The 17,204-nt window shown below is 40.8% G+C and overlaps 5 protein-coding genes across 5 annotated transcripts; 2 read left to right on the top strand and 3 right to left on the bottom strand.

Moving 5' to 3' along the window:
• Positions 1–218: 218 nt before the first annotated feature.
• On the bottom strand, positions 219–3,720 carry LOC306964810 (calcium-independent phospholipase A2-gamma-like). The gene is made up of 7 exons (XM_079558966.1): positions 3,636–3,720; positions 3,408–3,565; positions 3,244–3,338; positions 2,294–2,465; positions 1,996–2,053; positions 1,576–1,770; positions 219–804 (listed from the first exon to the last, which is right to left on the bottom strand). Exons 1-7 carry the CDS (start codon positions 3,648–3,650, stop codon positions 346–348), a joined length of 1,152 nt encoding a protein of 383 aa, XP_079415092.1. The 5' UTR covers positions 3,651–3,720; the 3' UTR covers positions 219–345.
• A 283-nt stretch (positions 3,721–4,003) lies between these two features.
• On the bottom strand, positions 4,004–5,631 carry LOC306964376 (uncharacterized protein; the record flags this gene model as incomplete). The annotated part of the gene is made up of 2 exons (XM_079558367.1): positions 4,004–4,012; positions 4,351–5,631. The coding sequence occupies 2 exons, from the start codon at positions 5,629–5,631 to the stop codon at positions 4,004–4,006; spliced, it is 1,290 nt and encodes a 429-aa protein (XP_079414493.1).
• Positions 5,632–6,903: 1,272 nt separating this feature from the next.
• LOC306964785 (uncharacterized protein) lies at positions 6,904–9,178 on the bottom strand. The gene is made up of 3 exons (XM_079558938.1): positions 8,707–9,178; positions 7,533–7,721; positions 6,904–7,134 (listed from the first exon to the last, which is right to left on the bottom strand). Exons 1-3 carry the CDS (start codon positions 8,830–8,832, stop codon positions 6,946–6,948), a joined length of 504 nt encoding a protein of 167 aa, XP_079415064.1. The 5' UTR covers positions 8,833–9,178; the 3' UTR covers positions 6,904–6,945.
• A 969-nt stretch (positions 9,179–10,147) lies between these two features.
• On the top strand, positions 10,148–11,805 carry LOC306964374 (monocarboxylate transporter 2-like; the record flags this gene model as incomplete). The annotated part of the gene is made up of 4 exons (XM_079558365.1): positions 10,148–10,364; positions 10,441–10,584; positions 10,670–11,482; positions 11,570–11,805. 4 exons carry the CDS (start codon positions 10,148–10,150, stop codon positions 11,803–11,805), a joined length of 1,410 nt encoding a protein of 469 aa, XP_079414491.1.
• A 573-nt stretch (positions 11,806–12,378) lies between these two features.
• Positions 12,379–15,413, top strand: LOC306965028 (monocarboxylate transporter 2-like). The gene is made up of 5 exons (XM_079559241.1): positions 12,379–12,496; positions 12,606–12,833; positions 13,543–13,686; positions 13,997–14,809; positions 14,875–15,413. The coding sequence occupies exons 2-5, from the start codon at positions 12,617–12,619 to the stop codon at positions 15,093–15,095; spliced, it is 1,395 nt and encodes a 464-aa protein (XP_079415367.1). The 5' UTR covers positions 12,379–12,496; positions 12,606–12,616; the 3' UTR covers positions 15,096–15,413.
• The last annotated feature ends 1,791 nt before the right edge of the window (positions 15,414–17,204 follow it).

Genomic DNA, 17,204 nt, shown 5'->3' with positions numbered 1-17,204 from the left:
ATTTCATTGGTTGAAGAGGACATATTTTGTTATTTAGGGACACTTCTCTCTCTGGTACTGTAATCATTTTTTATTCAGCCTTAGAGGATTTTTATAATTGCAGTTTGTATTAGTTGCATTTTCAGTAATAAATAAATACATTTTTTTTTCTTCTTAATTCTCCAAGATAAATATGGAACACATTTCAGACATTGGTATTTTCATGGTATGACCCACCCCTTTATTCTGAAAAGCTGCCTCATTGTGGACACAGTTCTTGATTTCCTAGTTTATTCATTTGCACTGTTGGAGTGTACTGTACTTCCGAGTCCATACAGCTGTAGTTGTCTTGACGGGCGCATCGACTCACACCCACTTCTGCTTCATCCCCCAGGCCCTCTCACTCACCCAGTCCACTGTTTTGCTCACAGCTGAACGCTCGGCCCCAAGTACCAAGCACAGTCTTGCCAGTTTGGGCTGATTCCTCTCTAGGTACTCCTGCGTGTCCCGCCTGAGCACATCCAAGGCCCCGGGTCGGCTCTCGTCAAGAGAAACCTCCGCGCTCAACGTGGGGTTGAACCGAAAGTACACGTTGGGGGCGAGCAGGTCGTCCAGCAGAGTGTGGACCCCTTCTGTGTCTGTGGCGCTGCAGATCAGGTTGCTGATTTTGGCTCTGAGACTGGTGGAGGTGGCCGTGCTCCTCTTCACATTGTCATAACGACCGGTGCCCAGAGACAGCACACACTGGAAGGGCTGGTTTGGCCACAGCAGGCGGCTCTCGTGCACAGCCAGGGCACAGGGGTTGTTCATGAGGATCCCACCATCCTGAAAGAAAAGAAAAAAGATTATAGATTATCTTTCCAAAGCAATTCAGTGTTATAGAGTTTGGGATTTGATGTTTTAAGTTGAATGTTACCTTAGAAATCTGCCATTTTAGGGGGAACTACATTGTCCATAGACTAACATTGGCTAAAAGTAAAGCAGAAAAAAGAGCTGTGGACCAAATCAGCTGCCGGATAACACATCTAAGACACTACAGTATTTTTTTCAATACCGGTACTTTGACGATACTTGGTTTATTTTACGATACCGATTCCTAAACTATACTTTTTCCGATACCTATACTAAAATATTTGTCATCTAAAGCCATAAAGCAGAATTTATCCCATAAAAGACTATTTCTTTTAAATTTGTATCATTTATTTGAGCTGAAACAACCAAGTAACTTCCTTTAATGCTGTCCCTGGACATAGCATGCATCAAAACTAGGTCTATAAAGATTTTTTTTTTTTCCGTACCAGCTTTTGATACTTTTATTTTTCGATACCAGTATTACCTAACCTGTTTTTTTTATACCATTACTGGTATTGTTTAGTGATACCCGCCCTAAACTGCAATGTCCAAATGCTTTTATTTTAACGATAAAATGTATAATACTGGATTAATACTGGATTTGGTATTAGAGTACTTTTTTGACAACACAATCTCGAGCTCTACAGCCCAAGTTATTTTGCAGCACTTGCTATTAGAACACTGAATATTAAAAAGAAGAATAACAGTGCAAATGGTAACAAGATTAGAATCACACTGTCCTACCTGGTGAATGTCTCCTTGTAAAGTGATCTCCTGGAAGTATCCCGGGGCAGCTGATGATGCTCGGACGGCCTGCCACATTTGGTACCCACTGCCTCCTGCATATCGGCTGAGAGAGCCCGGAGTGTGGTTGTAGTTACGGAAAACAAAGGCTTTTGGACTTTTGCCCCAATTTACTACCGCACTGACTGCCGAAACCTAAAATCACACAAAAAAGGTACTGATTATAACACTACCGTGAATCGAGCAATTGATGTGTCGACTATGATTGATAGTTTTCTTTGCTGTATAATTAAAGTTAACTTGATTTCACAGTTTGTTGGCTTTCTCACACACAAACACACACACACACAAAGCGATTAAACAGATTAAAGGCATTATATCAATGGAAAACTAAAATTCCAACCTTTAATTATACATTACCTTTGGACTTTTCTCGTCTCTGGCTGTTTTAATAAGCAGGCGCTCCCCCAGCTTCTCTCTGTGTGAAAGAGTCCCACAAGCATACTGTTCACTTTAATGTAATAAATAGAACAAATCCCTCTTTTAATGTAATGGGTCGATACTGTATATGGATATTTTACACACATGAGACAAGTGTCAATATGCAGATTTCTTGTTGGTAAATACAAGTTTAATAACTGTATATTACGTTTTGATATTCCTTATGAAAACACCCTAAATGTGCATCTTCATATCCTAGAATCTGAAAACCAAGTACCTGAGAATGTCCTCCCAGGTCTCGGTGTTGTAGTAAGAGTGACTCCAGCCCATTTTCACTGTTCCCACAAAGGGGTTCTGACGAAACACCTCAGAACCGAAGCGCTGGTACATGTCTTCACACTCGCGGAGAGAAAAACGGGCCAGACCCAGCATGAAGGCGAGAACAGCCCCTGGGAAACATGTAAAAGGTTTGCAGATCATGTTACAGCAATTGAGTGTCGACGGTGAGTTGTGAAATTTGTTGACATTTGTTCTGGAACCCAGTTTGGTTGAGGTTTCTGTTTAGAATAAAAATAATGTAACCCTCTGTATATATGCAGTCTTTCTCTCCTAAAAAGTGAGTATAACCCAGTTCGCATGACAAGCCAACTTTCGCAGAACAATTAGTATTTTCACAAGCCAAAGTATCATGTCTTTTAAACCTCTTACCACCTGCCTAAACGGAATGTGTAACACCTCATTTGAAAGATAAGACCCACAAAACTGATCTTTTTCCTCGCATTGTTGCTGTGTTGTGTCACCTTTTCTATGTTTTTTTTTGTCACATTTTTGCTGAGTTTTTGTCATTTTTTTGTTGAGTTTTTGTCACATTTTTTGGTTGTTTTTGTCACATTTTTGTTGAATTTTTGTCACATTTGTGTTGAATTTTTGTCACATTTTTGTTGAGTTTTTGTCACATTTTTGTTGAATTTTTGTCACTTTTTGTTGAATTTTTGTTGAATTTTTCTGTTTTGGTGCTTCTTTCCCCAAGAAGCTTTTTGATTAGGGTAAAGCCAAACTGGAGAAAATGGGATCCGTTCAGGTGGGAGTTAAGAACTTAACTGTGTTCATCTTCATGCTTTCCCCCACATTCCATTAATTGCATGTTTCTTCACATTTCCCCATGGTATCACCCCATGGCTACTGTTATTATCAAAAGTTGTACACATGTGTTGCTGTTGTGCTCACCTGTGCTTACTCCACAAATGTAGTCAAACAGCTGGTGTATCTTCTTTCCTGTTTGAGCTTCCAAAACTTTTAACACTTGTAAAGGAACCACTCCTCTATAAGCAAAAATGTATATTACTTTCTCCATTAAAATGAGAGGTGTTAAGAAACATTATGAATCTTACCTTGCACCACCGCCGTCAATGGAAAGCACCCTAATGCCTCTCCCTTTGACCGCATCTACGTATCCCACCAGGGCTAACATTTCTCTGATGGCGTTTTGGACGCCCTCATGATTTCTGTAGGTGCGCCGTTTTTTCAGCAGCAACACAGCGGTCTTCTCCTTGAAAAGCAAACGCAATAGAAATGTAACACAGAAAAATGAATATCAAAAAAACATGTTATTTTCTTACCTGCCACAAAACCATTCTGCACGATGGATAACGGATAAGATGTTCGTTTAGGGCTTCTACGCTGGATGTGAGGACGTCTGGAGCAGATGTCTGTCCTAATGTGGCGATCAAGTTATGAGTAGATTCCTCTGCCTGTTTTATATTCAAGTACTGTTGGGGAAAAAAGATATTCAGTCAGTGTAAATCCTCTTGCTCCCAAATTATTTAGATTAATAATATTGCACTCAACATACAAAACAGCAAATAAAGTCAGGCTCTGTAGGATCCCCATCTTTTAACAAGGAAAGAAACTGACCCACAACTAAGCAAACATGTTTAATCCTGCACTGTTGAGGTGATACCCACCCCCAAAACTTCCCAGTGGGTCCCTAGAGCATCTGGCAAAAGAGGTTCAAACTAGGTTGGCAGAGTTTTAATGAAGATATGGACATTTTTTTGTATTTTCTATTGATATTCTTGTCCTAGAATATCTCTATTAAATAGAGGATAGGTAAAAAGAAAAAAAAAGGACATATCCACTGGTAAAATTGGGGTTGTAGAGAAGAGATAAAAGAAGGAAAGCAGATTACAAAAAGAAACGGTGGATGGAGTGTCTTGCCCAAGGACACAGTGGCAGTATGCATTGCCAGTAGCATGAATCACACCATCAGTCAAATAAAAAGGCTGAAGTGTCAACAATAATACGATCTATAATTATATCTATGGCCAAACTCACCTTTGTAGTCCTCCGTGTCCGAGCTGAGGCCATGCTGGGTGCAGTTTGAGTTGGTCTCAGGTAAGAATTGACAAAATCAGGGACACTTGAAGGATGAAGCAGGAAGTCCACAAGGGAAACGGTCTTTGCTTTGCCCGTGTTTGCAGGTGCAGGATCTACCTCTTTCAGATGTTCATCCAAGTCATGTTCTGCCACAGCTTCACTTTGGAAATATTGATTGATGTGATGTGCCGTTTGGAAGTAGCTCTCCCCAAAATGTGTTGCGTTGTTGCTGCTGTGGAAAAGACCCTGCGATCCATCTTTGTATTCAAATGTTTGAGGTTTTATTGATTTGAAAGTTTGCTGAAGCTTGTTATTTTCTCCAAATTTCTCCTTTTCTGTGACACTTGCGCCAAAGTAGCTATTAATGTGAGCAGCAAACAATGCGTAACCATCTTCCCAGCTATTGGAGGTCTGAGTTTGCACTTTGGCACGTTGTTGGTCAGCTCTTGTATTTGAGAGGAAAGTTTCATCTTCATAGAGATTGTTTTCGATTTTTCCTCTACTGTTGAGTTCACTTTTCGTCTGCATATCCAAAATATCTTGCTCTTTAGCTTTCGCTCCCCCTCTTGAGAATGCGGAGTTGATGTGTTTTGCAACATAATTGTAACTTTCTCCAAATCTTCCCAAAGAGCTGATATGAAAAAGCTCTACGCCTGAGTTTTCTTGCAAAGGAGGAGGATTTGTTTCTTTGTATTTGCTGAGCTGTATTGTGGCTTTATTCTGTGGCATGTGCCGCTCTTTAGTAACTCTTCGAATAGGTCTCTGTGCCCTTGAAATACTGTGCACAAAAGTTTCAGAAGTGGCATTTTCTGCTGGATGTACAAAGTGCTTTCTTTTGAAATACAAGTTAATATGTGTTGAGAGCAGACTGAATGATTGACTAATACGTCCGCCAAGTCTACTCAGATGACTGTCCTTGGTGGCTTCCAATATTCCTACGGGAGCTTCAGCTTTGAATCCATCCTTTCCTGAAGAGGTACAGTAAAAACATGCAAATACTTTTACTTCTCCAGCACTGAGGTGAAACGCAGTCTTATTGAGGTATGGGGCGTGTCCCCTTTGCCAGAAGAGTTTTCTTGTGAATCTTGAATGTTGATGTGGGCATTTAAGCAGTTCGGGACTGTAGATTTCTGTCAGCTCAGGGCACTTTCTCAGAATGCTCATTAAATACTTGATCTTGCAGTAGGATTTGAAAGTCGAATTAGCTGTGCTTGAACAGAAGTTGAGATATCGGCCCATATTTCACCTGTGTAAGAATAATTGAAACAACACATTTAATACAAAATTCTACTTTACAACATTTTTACAACAAGCCTGTGCATGTTTTCGTGTCTGCCGATCCATAGGTTTTTGGAGAAACCATAAGTCGCTGCACAGAGGCTCGTCGTGGTAACTATTAATAACTCTATAATGTGCATGTACTCTGTCTGACACAGATAAACAGAGTTGGCTTAACTGCTGTAAAAGGGTGTAATAGTTTCATCAGTAACTTAGACACAACAATATTTCTGCTGGAAATTAGGCCCTAAACAAAAACAACACTATATTTGAATTTAGCACACAACTTGTGAAATTGTGAAAATAGTCCCATGCTGGCTTTGGGACATTAAAACACAGGTTATAGCTAACAGGGTGATGTTGTTTTATGTTGTGAGAACCTCTGCTGTCTTTTGTGCCCTTGGATAAACAGTGTAAAGGCAAAGATCTAGACTGTTGTTTGTTTTCCCCTCCTGAGGGGAAGGTCATGCCTCAAAGCAGCTTATGTCTTATGTCTGTATTCAATGACAAGAGCAAAAACAATACCTGAGACACAGGGCTGACTTCTGCCTTCTTTTCTGTCAATTTACAGTCAAAATCCAAAAAGTGAACTGTCAGTCAGGAGCGTGGATATTGTTTTGTTTTGGTTCTTATTCCTGCGTTTCCTTCCTTCAGGGCTGTAATGCCATTGGTGCAGCTGAGTGGGGGTGGACCACAGTGACCAATGCCTGCTAAGACCACAGAGCTTAAGGTGAATGGTTCAGAGAAGACTGGGAGCACTGGTCTAAAATTAGGAAGAGGTGTTTGAGACATGTAAACACACAGCTTCAAACAGGACTAGTGTAACTATATGTATGAGTACACAAACATGGAAACATGAGCACACAAAATGACTTGTCAAAAAAGTTCAGGACATTTGAAGTGGTTCTTAAGACAATCGTCATGTTGGTCTTACAAGGACATCTAGTGGCAACAGGGGAAACTACTGTCACGAACACAACTTTGGAAATCCCTTCATCTGTCTTGTTGCTAAAACTATGAAACTATTCAGTGATCTTCCAGTTAGTCAGATCAAGTATTTTTTTATGAAGAAAAACAAATTCCACAAGTTAGTAGTTCTGGTAATATTTATATTGCACTTCAAATTTGCATTACACCCGCAGCTGATTTATACATAGCTTTAGGGGAAGTCAAATATACTTGATGATTTCATAACACGCAAGGAGCAACTTTGTCACAATGATTGATAGTCCAGGTGCTGCGCCAAATACACAGTCACCAACATTCACTTCAGTTTCACTTCTTTACACAGCGTCCATCGTTACACTCATTGCCACGTCCAGTCCATTTTAAACGGTTTCTGGCAAAAATGTCATAGGATTTATCCATCCAAGGTCTCATAGGTGGCCACATGAGGAGGCGACCCAACCACCCGAGTCCCACTGCAGAGTACATGACAGAGAAGGCAGGGACTCCACGATGGACCTGCCAGATCAACAAAGCATTCACTATGATAAATGAAACATAAACGGATATAAAACAAAACAGTCCTGCTCACTTTGAAACTGCTCTGGCAAGACGTAGACAACCATCCCATAATTTTTTTTCCAGGATTTTTCAAAACATTCAGATATTAAGACTTTAAAGCCACATTGGAGGCTAATTGGGTAGCTACTGAAGAAAATACAAATTGCTTAAGTAACTGTTCGGTTTCTAAAGGTTCAGTTATATTTTCGAATTGTCTCTAGTTTTCTGTTTTTCTGACTCATAACCAACAAGTCCAAGGAGAAAATGTATGTATTTCAGTCCCGGAACCAGAGTGGGTTTCAACGTGAGTGAGACGCTTGAGCTACATTGATCATTTAAACAGTAATTGCATGTACCGTATTTTCCTCATCTATGACATGCATTTCCTCCATTGCCATCTCGTAGCTCACGTCATTGTACTTGGCACCATCATATCCAGGGAGAGAGATGTCAACAAAATCCACTTTGTCGGGACGTTTTCTCTGCAGAAACTGGAGACACCGTATCTCGGTGACACATATGGGACACAGCCCATCATACAGAACCTGGAATGCAGAAGGACATTTTAGCATTGTTTAACATCTGCAGTACAAATCAATTTATATTGCTTGTAGCATCAAATAAATCTCAATTATTCAAATCCTTTCTATTTCTTCAGACATGGCAACCTTCTTACAAACTGCCTGCACTTTTTTAAAGATATGTCACATGTATTTGGCATTTCATATTGTTCTAAAGCACTCAGTCATACATCAGACAAACGTTCTTGAGCTATAATTTCTACTTTTAAGTATAACCAAGTACAGATGACAGCTTAGGAACTTAAGTCTAGGCTTATGGAAGTTCTAGGTGTTACATGTGTCGCTACTATACAGCACACTCTGCTGGACACCATGCTTATCTTTCTCATCTTTTTGGAAAGTGCATTCCAGAGCATGGGAGCAGTTTGTGGCCAGCTGCTCACACTGAGAAGTGGTGTAGCAAACCTGATGTGCAGGTTCCCTATAACTGTGAAGATTGCCGGCCTGATAACTCGCCACTGAGTAAGTAGAACCATCATTTTGAAATGTTTTGTTATTATATTCACACATATGGTGTCAGTAAGGTGCAGTAAATTTGACTTATATAGTAAGTTACAACTGACAAGGCAGGTTGGAAAGATATTTGATAGGAGTAGCTATAACGCCTATCAAATATCACTACAACCGCCAACAAGTCCACTAACTGACAAGACACATGTATCCCACTGCTGCTGCTGACCTACTGCCTGAACCGAGAGCTTTGAGGTGATTTCCCCTTTTATAAAGTCTCTTGCTTGTTGCTTCATATTTTGAGCTTAGTTTCATCAGCTGTCACCTACTGTCACTGTGCCACGTGCTATTTTTAAAACTCTGCGCGCACGCCCACAAACCTGTAAAGCCACTTTTTTCATGCTTCTACTGATTTGAACAGTTTTATAAAACATTTGAAGCGCTCACAATTTGGCACATCCTGGAGAAAACGGAGGCATGGACTGCGCAGCTCACTTACTTGAACTCGTGGAGGTGTAGCGGTGGGACTGGTGTGGTTGGTCCGGATGAGCTGCAGTCTGTTTGCACAACCCGGGAGAGCTCTCATCGCCGACCCTGAGCTACGGCATAACCGTGCGAGACTCATTTTTGTCGCTTGTTAAAGACAACGTAGTAATATGTAGCTCCAGATAAACTCTTCCACTGACAGAGGAACGAATAAATGTCTACTACTGTCTCACATTTATCAAAGCTTAACAACAGTAACACACGCGTTGTTACACAAGGAAGGTTTGGTAACACAAGCCTAACAAGCTATTCCAACGAAACAATCCAGCTTTGTTTTCCAGACGACCATCTCAGGCACTGTTCACTTGACTAAAATAAAGCTAAAGCCATATAAGAAATTACTTTACAAGCTATTTTTCGGAGTAAAATCCATCTGCCCTCAGTGTGTTTCCTTGAGGAGGCGTGACCAGTGCGCATGCGTGCTTGTAGTCGCTGTGTTCGTATGGACGTAACGTACGTAACTGACCGTCAGTTTTACAGCAGAAAGGTCAGGATATAGAACCAAAACATTTTTGTAAAAAAAACGATTTTGGTTTTTCAATCTTAAATGATAAATTATAATCCAGGAAAATAAATAATATATAATAACGAAAATCATAATTTTTTCTTAAATAGTCCATGCCGTGAACATATTTCCGGATAAAAAAAACAAAACAAATGAAATATATGTGTTCTCGGGACACTGTTCAAAAATACACATATAAATAAATAAATACATGAAAACGTACATAAATAAATACATGAATTGGTAATAGTAATAATAATAAAATGTGAAAAGTCCTGTGACTGTAAATTGCAGTCTATGGTCGCCACGTGCAAGAGTAAGAAAAAACAACCTCCCTTCCACCCTCAAATCTTGTTCAACTTGTCTGAGGAGATGTAGACCTCCCCAAATGCAAATGCACTATATTTCCAGTGTGAGAGTGCCAGACAAATCCTAACCTAACACTTTCCCCCAAAGCGTGCTCCTGGCGACAGTGACAGGGGAAAACAAACCCTGGCTCAAGATAGGGAGCTGCCTGGATCAGCTCAGTTTAAAGGCATAGGAGATGGAGAGAGCTTTGATTTGCTCATCTCACCCTCTTTCCTACACTCCCACACTGAAACCCTCCACTTTATTAAATTTTTTTTGGCGTTGCATTTACAAAAAAACATCTTGACATGTGTATACGATAAAAAGAACAAAAAGTTGTAGTTTCTGATTTTGTCAAAGGAGACTTAAACAAGTGTGTTTCCTTTCTACCGCATTTTAACCTTATTTGTGTCATCTTGCGTATGGAATACAGATTTTTTTTTTTTCAAGCATCATGACATTTTATGACTGAGCTGCAGGATTGGACCCATAGCTTTCACTAATATAACTATATTTTACGCTCCCAGCAGGTGATCCAGATATGCCTCCTCCAGCTACTTCCACTCTGGGCTACACTCCGCCGGACGGGGGATGGGGCTGGGCGGTCGTTTTTGCTGCTTTCATCTCTATTGGATTCTCTTACGCTTTCCCCAAGTCCCTCACGGTGTTCTTCAAGGAGATTCAGGAATACTTTGACGTGTCCTACAGTGAAATAGCATGGGTGTCCTCTGTCATGCTTGCTTCTATGTATGCAGCAGGTCAGTGTTAGCATTTGAGTCTTTAAAGTAAGTTGTAATTGTTTGGCTTGTTTCTCCTATTTTCTTGTTTGTCCAGGGCCCATCAGCAGTGTCCTGGTGAACCGCTACGGCAGCCGACCAGTGGTGATGGTGGGTGGACTCTTGGTTGGACTTGGCATGGTCCTTGCATCTTTTGGGACTTCTATTATACACCTTTACCTTTGCGTTGGAGTAATTGGGGGTAATCTCAATGTTCTTTTTCACAATTAGAGACAGTTAAAGACAGTATTGTGTTATATTTAATACCACTTTTTTCTTCTCATCAGGTTTTGGTCTCGCCTTCAACCTGCAGCCAGCATTGACCATAATCGGCACTTATTTTCACATCAAAAGACCACTGGCCAATGGACTGGCCATGACAGGAAGCCCAGTGGTTCTGTCCACTTTGGCTCCTCTGAACCAATTTCTGTTTGATTCATTTGGCTGGAGGGGGAGCTTCCTCATTTTAGGCGGCATCACCCTGAACTGTTGTGTGGCTGGGTCTCTGATGAGGCCAGTGAAGAAAACAGTAGAGTCCAAACCAAAGGAAGAGGCCTTGGAGATGAATAGGCCTGAGGAGGCTGCTCCTGAGGTCAGCACTGAGGGTCAGAGCTGTGTGCAGCGATTCATCGACATCTCTCTGTTTAAACACAGAGGCTTCCTCATTTATCTGGTCGGGAATGTCGTCATGTTCTTTGGCTTCTTTGCACCAATTGTGTTTCTCGCTCCTTATGCCAAACATCAGGGGATTGATGAATACTCTGCGGCTTTACTGCTTTCCATATTTGCTCTGGTGGATATGTTTGTTAGACCAGCGACAGGATTCCTAGGCAACACTAAAAGGATTAGGCCAAGGATCCAGTACTTTTTTGCCTTTGCGGTTTCATTTAATGGTGTATGCCACTTGTTATGCCCACTGCTGCCTGGATATGCAGGTCTGGTGGGCTACGCCGTCATCTTTGGTGTGGCGTTTGGCATGGTCTGTGCCCTGCTGTTTGAAACGCTCATGGACCTGGTTGGAGCTCAGCGTTTCTCTAGTGCAGTGGGACTAGTCACCATCATCGAGTGTGCTCCTGTTCTGCTGGGACCACCGATAGCAGGTCAGTGAAATGCAGCAGAACAAATCATGTTTCGTTCAATTGTGAAATGAATCCAGTGTGTTGAAATGAAAATGTATGTTTTTGCAGGAGCCATGGTGGATGCTTTTGGAGACTACAAATACATGTACTACACATGTGGCGTGCTAATGCTGCTCCCTGGCATCTTCTTCTTCATCATGCATTACTTCAACTACAAGAAACTAGAAGAGGAGAAGAGGCAGAATAACGCAGCTGTAGATATGAGGACTGCTGAAGACTCTGAGCTGCAAAGTCAGAGCCACAAACAAGATTTGATAACTGAAACTGAGAAATTAAAGTCTTAATGACGGACATTTCCACAATGCTATAACATAATACATTCTAGGTCTATCATTAAAAGATGTTTTTTTGGAAGAATATGTATTTCAGATTAAAGCACTGTGTTACAGAATTTTAAATTCATGCAAAGAGTAACATATTCAGAAGTGTTAAAAAAGCTTTTAGGTGAACACACCATTGCCAGCATTTCTACAACAATGACCATAGGTGTACTGTATATAGTATTTGTACAAGGATTCAACACAAGCTACCATAACTATTTGGGTTGATGACTGAACATGTCACTATTTTACTTTCTTCTCTTTATATTCAAGTGTGTTCATACACTACTCTGGTTGACCCACAAACTCTTAAAATCAGTGATTCTGTTTTACATAGACAGAAGCTGTAAAAACTAGGTCATGTAGCCCATGTACTTCCTCATTCAGTGCAGTGAACACAGAATGGTTGTTAATAAAAGTGTAAAGATAAGCTTATGGTGCAGAATTGGGTATTGTCTCCTTTAAATGTATCCCCTGCTTGCGGTCCCCAGGCAGGCCCCTTGCTTTTGTGTGTCTACTCTTAAGGTTATTTGAGCACATGTCATGGGATCAAAGACCTCTCTACTGCAACTTTCTGGCACAAAGTCAGAACCAAAACAGGCCTCATAATCTCGCCTTTTCAGTTTTGAGGACCAATTAGACCTAAGCTGGTCTGGTATGTCGACATTTTTTATCCTGCTGGTATTATACGGGCACATTGCTTGGAAAATCCGTATTTGTTTATGCGTTGTTGACTTGTCTGCTCTGTTACCACTACTCTGCAGGTGGACAAAATATGCCTCCTCCAGCTACTTCCAATTTAGGCTACACTCCGCCGGACGGGGGATGGGGCTGGGTGATCGTTTTTTCTGCTTTCATCTCCATAGGATTCTCCTACGCTTTCCCCAAGTCCCTCACTGTGTTCTTCAAGGAGATTCAGGAATACTTTAGTGTGTCCTACAGTGAGATAGCATGGGTGTCCTCTGTCATGCTCGCTACCATGTATGCAGCAGGTTAGTGGACCTACTTTTAACTTATGGTGTGTTCAATGTCTTTTCTGCATCAAAGCCTTAATATATTATTTTTTATATCTCTAAAAATTGTATTTAATGATTTCTTTTCTATCAAATCAGTTTGTGGTTCTTCATACCTGGCTGACTAGTTTTTCAGACCACAAACTGGTCAGAAAAGAAATCCTACAGCATAATCGTTCAGACCAAATGAACCTTTTTGGGCTATTAAAATAATGTAAGTAATGTATGTGCATGGAAAACAGGTGATTAATTCAGCGATGAATTCATTAACATTCAAAATGTCTGCATTTATCCTCTGCTGACATTGAGGGGAGTGATTTTAAAAATAGAGTTAAGACAAACTGAATACTGGTGGATAACAAAAGTAAAGTCATTATAATATCGATAAAAGCTCAAAAAAGCTAGTCATAGCACATTATAGGCCATTCAACGTCCTTAGACAAATTTACAGAACAGAATTTATAGGAAAAAAAAGAGGGGGGGTTAACTAAGGTTGCCAAAAGTTATAAGAAGCCTTGACACCGTGTGGCTATATTAGTGAGCTGGGTCATAGCTTCCATGTGACAACAACCACTTGCAGTTGTAATTCAAACTTGCTTCTTTGGCTTTGATTAAACAAACACCACTTGAGAAGAATGAAAGGTGTCATAAGGCAAAAGGATGGTTGCTGAAACTTTTGTTGGTCCAGGGCCCATCAGCAGTGTCCTGGTGAACCGCTATGGCAGCAGACCAGTGGTGATGGTGGGTGGACTCTTGGTTGGACTGGGAATGGTGTCTGCATCATTTGGCACTACCATTGTACATCTTTACCTCTGTGTTGGAGTAATTGGGGGTAAATATTTTTTGTATGTTATTCTACACAAAATATGTGTTTTATTTAGTTACAATTAGCTTTGAATAGATTAATTACTTACACTTTTGCAAACTTACTTCTCTACTTCAAATAGACATATTACTCACTATAGTTTAATGTAAATATATATTCACTACAATTTAATTATCAATTATTTTACACATAATTTGTCACCACTATGTGTTATGGGAAAGTGACTGGTCATAGTCAAAGTGGTTTAAAGAAGCTTCTGTCTAACCCAGGGCAGCTGTGGCTGCTTATTAAATAAATTATGCTTCCTTTCCATCAGGTTTTGGTCTTGCCTTCAACCTGCAGCCATCATTGACCATAATCGGCACTTATTTTCATGCCAAAAGACCACTGGCCAATGGACTGGCCATGACAGGAAGCCCAGTGGTTCTGTTCACTTTGGCTCCTCTGAACCAATTTCTGTTTGATTCATTTGGCTGGAGGGGGAGCTTCCTCATTTTAGGCGGCATCACCCTGAACTGTTGTGTGGCTGGGTCTCTGATGAGGCCAGTGAAGAAAACAGTAGAGTCCACACCAAAGGAAGAGGCCTTGGAGTTTAATGGGCCTGAGGAGGCTGCTCCTGAGGTCAGCACTGAGAGTCAGAGCTGTGTGCAGCGATTCATCGACATTTCTCTGTTTAAACACAGAGGCTTCCTCATTTATCTGGTTGGGAATATCATCTTGTTCTTTGGCTTCTTTGCTCCCGTAGTCTTTCTCGCTCCTTATGCCAAACATCAAGGGATTGATGAATACTCTGCTGCTTTTTTACTTTCCATATTTGCCCTTTCAGATATGTTTGTTAGACCAGCAACAGGCTTCGCAGGCAACACTAAATGGGTTCGGCCAAAGATCCAGTATTTCTTTGCCTTTGCGGTTTCATACAATGGTGTATGTCACCTTCTGTGCCCTCTGCTGCCTGGTTATGCAGGTCTGGTTGTCTATGCTGTGTTCTTCGGTTTAGCTTTTGGGATGTTGTCAGCCCTTCTTTTTGAAACTCTCATGGACCTGGTTGGAGCAAAGCGTTTCTCCACTGCGGTGGGCCTTTGCACGATTATTGAATGTGGACCTGTTCTATTGGGACCACCCATCTCAGGTGAGTACAGATACAGACTATCACTGATGTGAAACAAAAGCATGAGCTTGTTTGTATTTTCACAGGAGCCCTGGTGGATGCCTTTGGAGACTATAAATACATGTACTACACATGCGGTGTGTTTATGCTGGTCCCTGGCATCTTCTTCTTCATCATGCATTACTTCAACTACAAAAAACTGGACGAAGAGAAGCACAAAGCAGCTGTAGAGATGAGGACTGCTGAGGACACAGTTCACTTGAATATCGGCCAGAAGGACAAATCAGAGGATGAGGTGGAAAAGTGAATCTATTCAAAGTATTTATGTACTGAAACATTCACAATCAAAATCTTGCTATAAAGCACACAATTCACTGACCACTGATTAGATATAAGTTGAATAATGTTTTAACCTTCCCAAAATATGACTTTTTTGTGTACAAAGGTTATTTGTACTAAGTCCATGACAGAAAAAAACAATTGACCACTTGATGGCAGTATACTCTTTGATGTGAGACAGCGGATGCATCCACAAACTATTAATCAGATATCATCAGCCTATGCAGTCTGTGAACATATTAAACATGTGTTGTCAAGTCTTTATGTGTTATACATGCACTGAATGGAAACCGAGTAACATGAACTAAAAATGCTTGAAGAATTTGGAATCGACTCCTTTCTCCATTTTTATTTCTAGCTTCCAACATGGAAAAGAGAACATAATAATAAATCCTGCTGGCATCTTTCAAAATGCTTCACTGGTCTCATACAAAAATGAAGAGTATGCCGAGGCCACCCAATCTGACCTTTGACCCACACATAATTGTTGTGCTATGTTTGAATGAAGCTCTGAATGAGCTCTATCCTTATCATGTCCCTGCAAGGTGCTTATTGACTTTTTCTTTTCAGTTGAATTAAATTTGTGCATGTAAGCAAATCAATACGTATATATCTAAAGGCAGATAACATTATGGTATGTGAAAGGCTGTTCCATTGTTTATGTCCGTGCTTGCTTTTTGGGTAAGTGGTCTGGTCAAGCAGGAGAGCTTTAGTCAGTATGCATTGATGTATTCGGCTTCTTTTCTCATGGGGATGGGGTTAATAGGGAGGCTCGACGTGGTAACCTACAGGGCCTTCAATTAGCAGCGGCACTTGTACACTCTTGCTGCTTTTCTCTGATGAAACATTTTAGGCATAATTACTGTGATGAGGTGTGACCGATGTCCGTTAAGCTGTTTTTAATTGGGACTAAGAAGATTGAATTCACAAGGCGGTGTCGGATGGATGCAGCTACAAACGAGTGCACCCCAAGTTTTCTCCAAAGCAATGGCGATGACAAGGAAGTCTGTAATGACATGAGTGATACTGCCTTTTTAATCCAGCATGTTTGCAATAATCTCTGCTAATCTGCTTTAGCCACAGCGGCAGAACTAATCTGTCTTCTCAGTGTTTACACTCGGAGGCAGGGCAGCATCATGTGAATACCCAGGGCTTAAAGGTTTATTCACCAGCGCTGAGAATGGATATTAATGACATATGTCCACACTTAATGTAAACACAGTTACACACGGGAATGACATGACGTGAAGCCAGTGAGACTAATAAATGTCAATTAGATTTCGATGGTATCGGTGGAATAGTCATAAGATTGATTGACACACTCCATTAATTAACTCGGGGGCTGAGTGGTTCGAACTCTCGCAGTAAGGTTCAATTCTGTGTAGCGATTATATGTTCTCAGTGGTGGGTCTAGGGGGTGGCCAGATTACTGCTGGGCCACCCCACTCAGGGGGGCTGAGGAAGCATGAGGAACAATGTTTGTGGCAGTGTTTCCTCATCAGCGCACCCTTCCCCCACCTGCAAAATCATCAGAGGAAGCTTTTTATGCAACATGTAATCACTGATCTTTATAGAATACAAAATAAAACGAGTATTAATGCTATAGTGCTAATAGACATAATGGACATTACTACTACTAAGCAAAAGATAGTGGTGACTGACACTTTGTAAGTAACTAGGGGTGTAACTGTTCTGCTCTCTCGCGGTTCGGTTCGGTTCACGATACAGGATCCACGGTTCAGTGCATCACGGTGGAAGTGCGATATAAATGGCTAATAAATCAGCTTTGAAATAAAATAGCCTACATTTTCATCATTAGGCAGTAGCCTATTTGTAATTTTATAAATAAATTGACAATATTTTCCAATTTTTCAAGCTGCTTTTCAATTAAATGTGCCCCTGAGCTCACAATACAAAACAAAACACAAAAAATAGTACTCTAAAGTTAAAAGGAAAAAGCAGCGCAGTGTGGACCATGTGCTCGTTAAATGATAATTTTCAGTTTCGCTTTCCATAGGGAACTAGAACAGCAGCCCATTTAATTTGTGGCTTGTGTTTGGGCTGTTCCTAGACTACA

This window comes from Gobius niger (assembly GCF_951799975.1).
Source record: "Gobius niger genome assembly, chromosome: 6".
Classification (NCBI taxonomy): domain Eukaryota; kingdom Metazoa; phylum Chordata; class Actinopteri; order Gobiiformes; family Gobiidae; genus Gobius; species Gobius niger.
The sequence above is the reverse complement of the archived record's forward strand: the minus strand, read 5'-3'. Positions and strand labels throughout refer to the sequence as shown.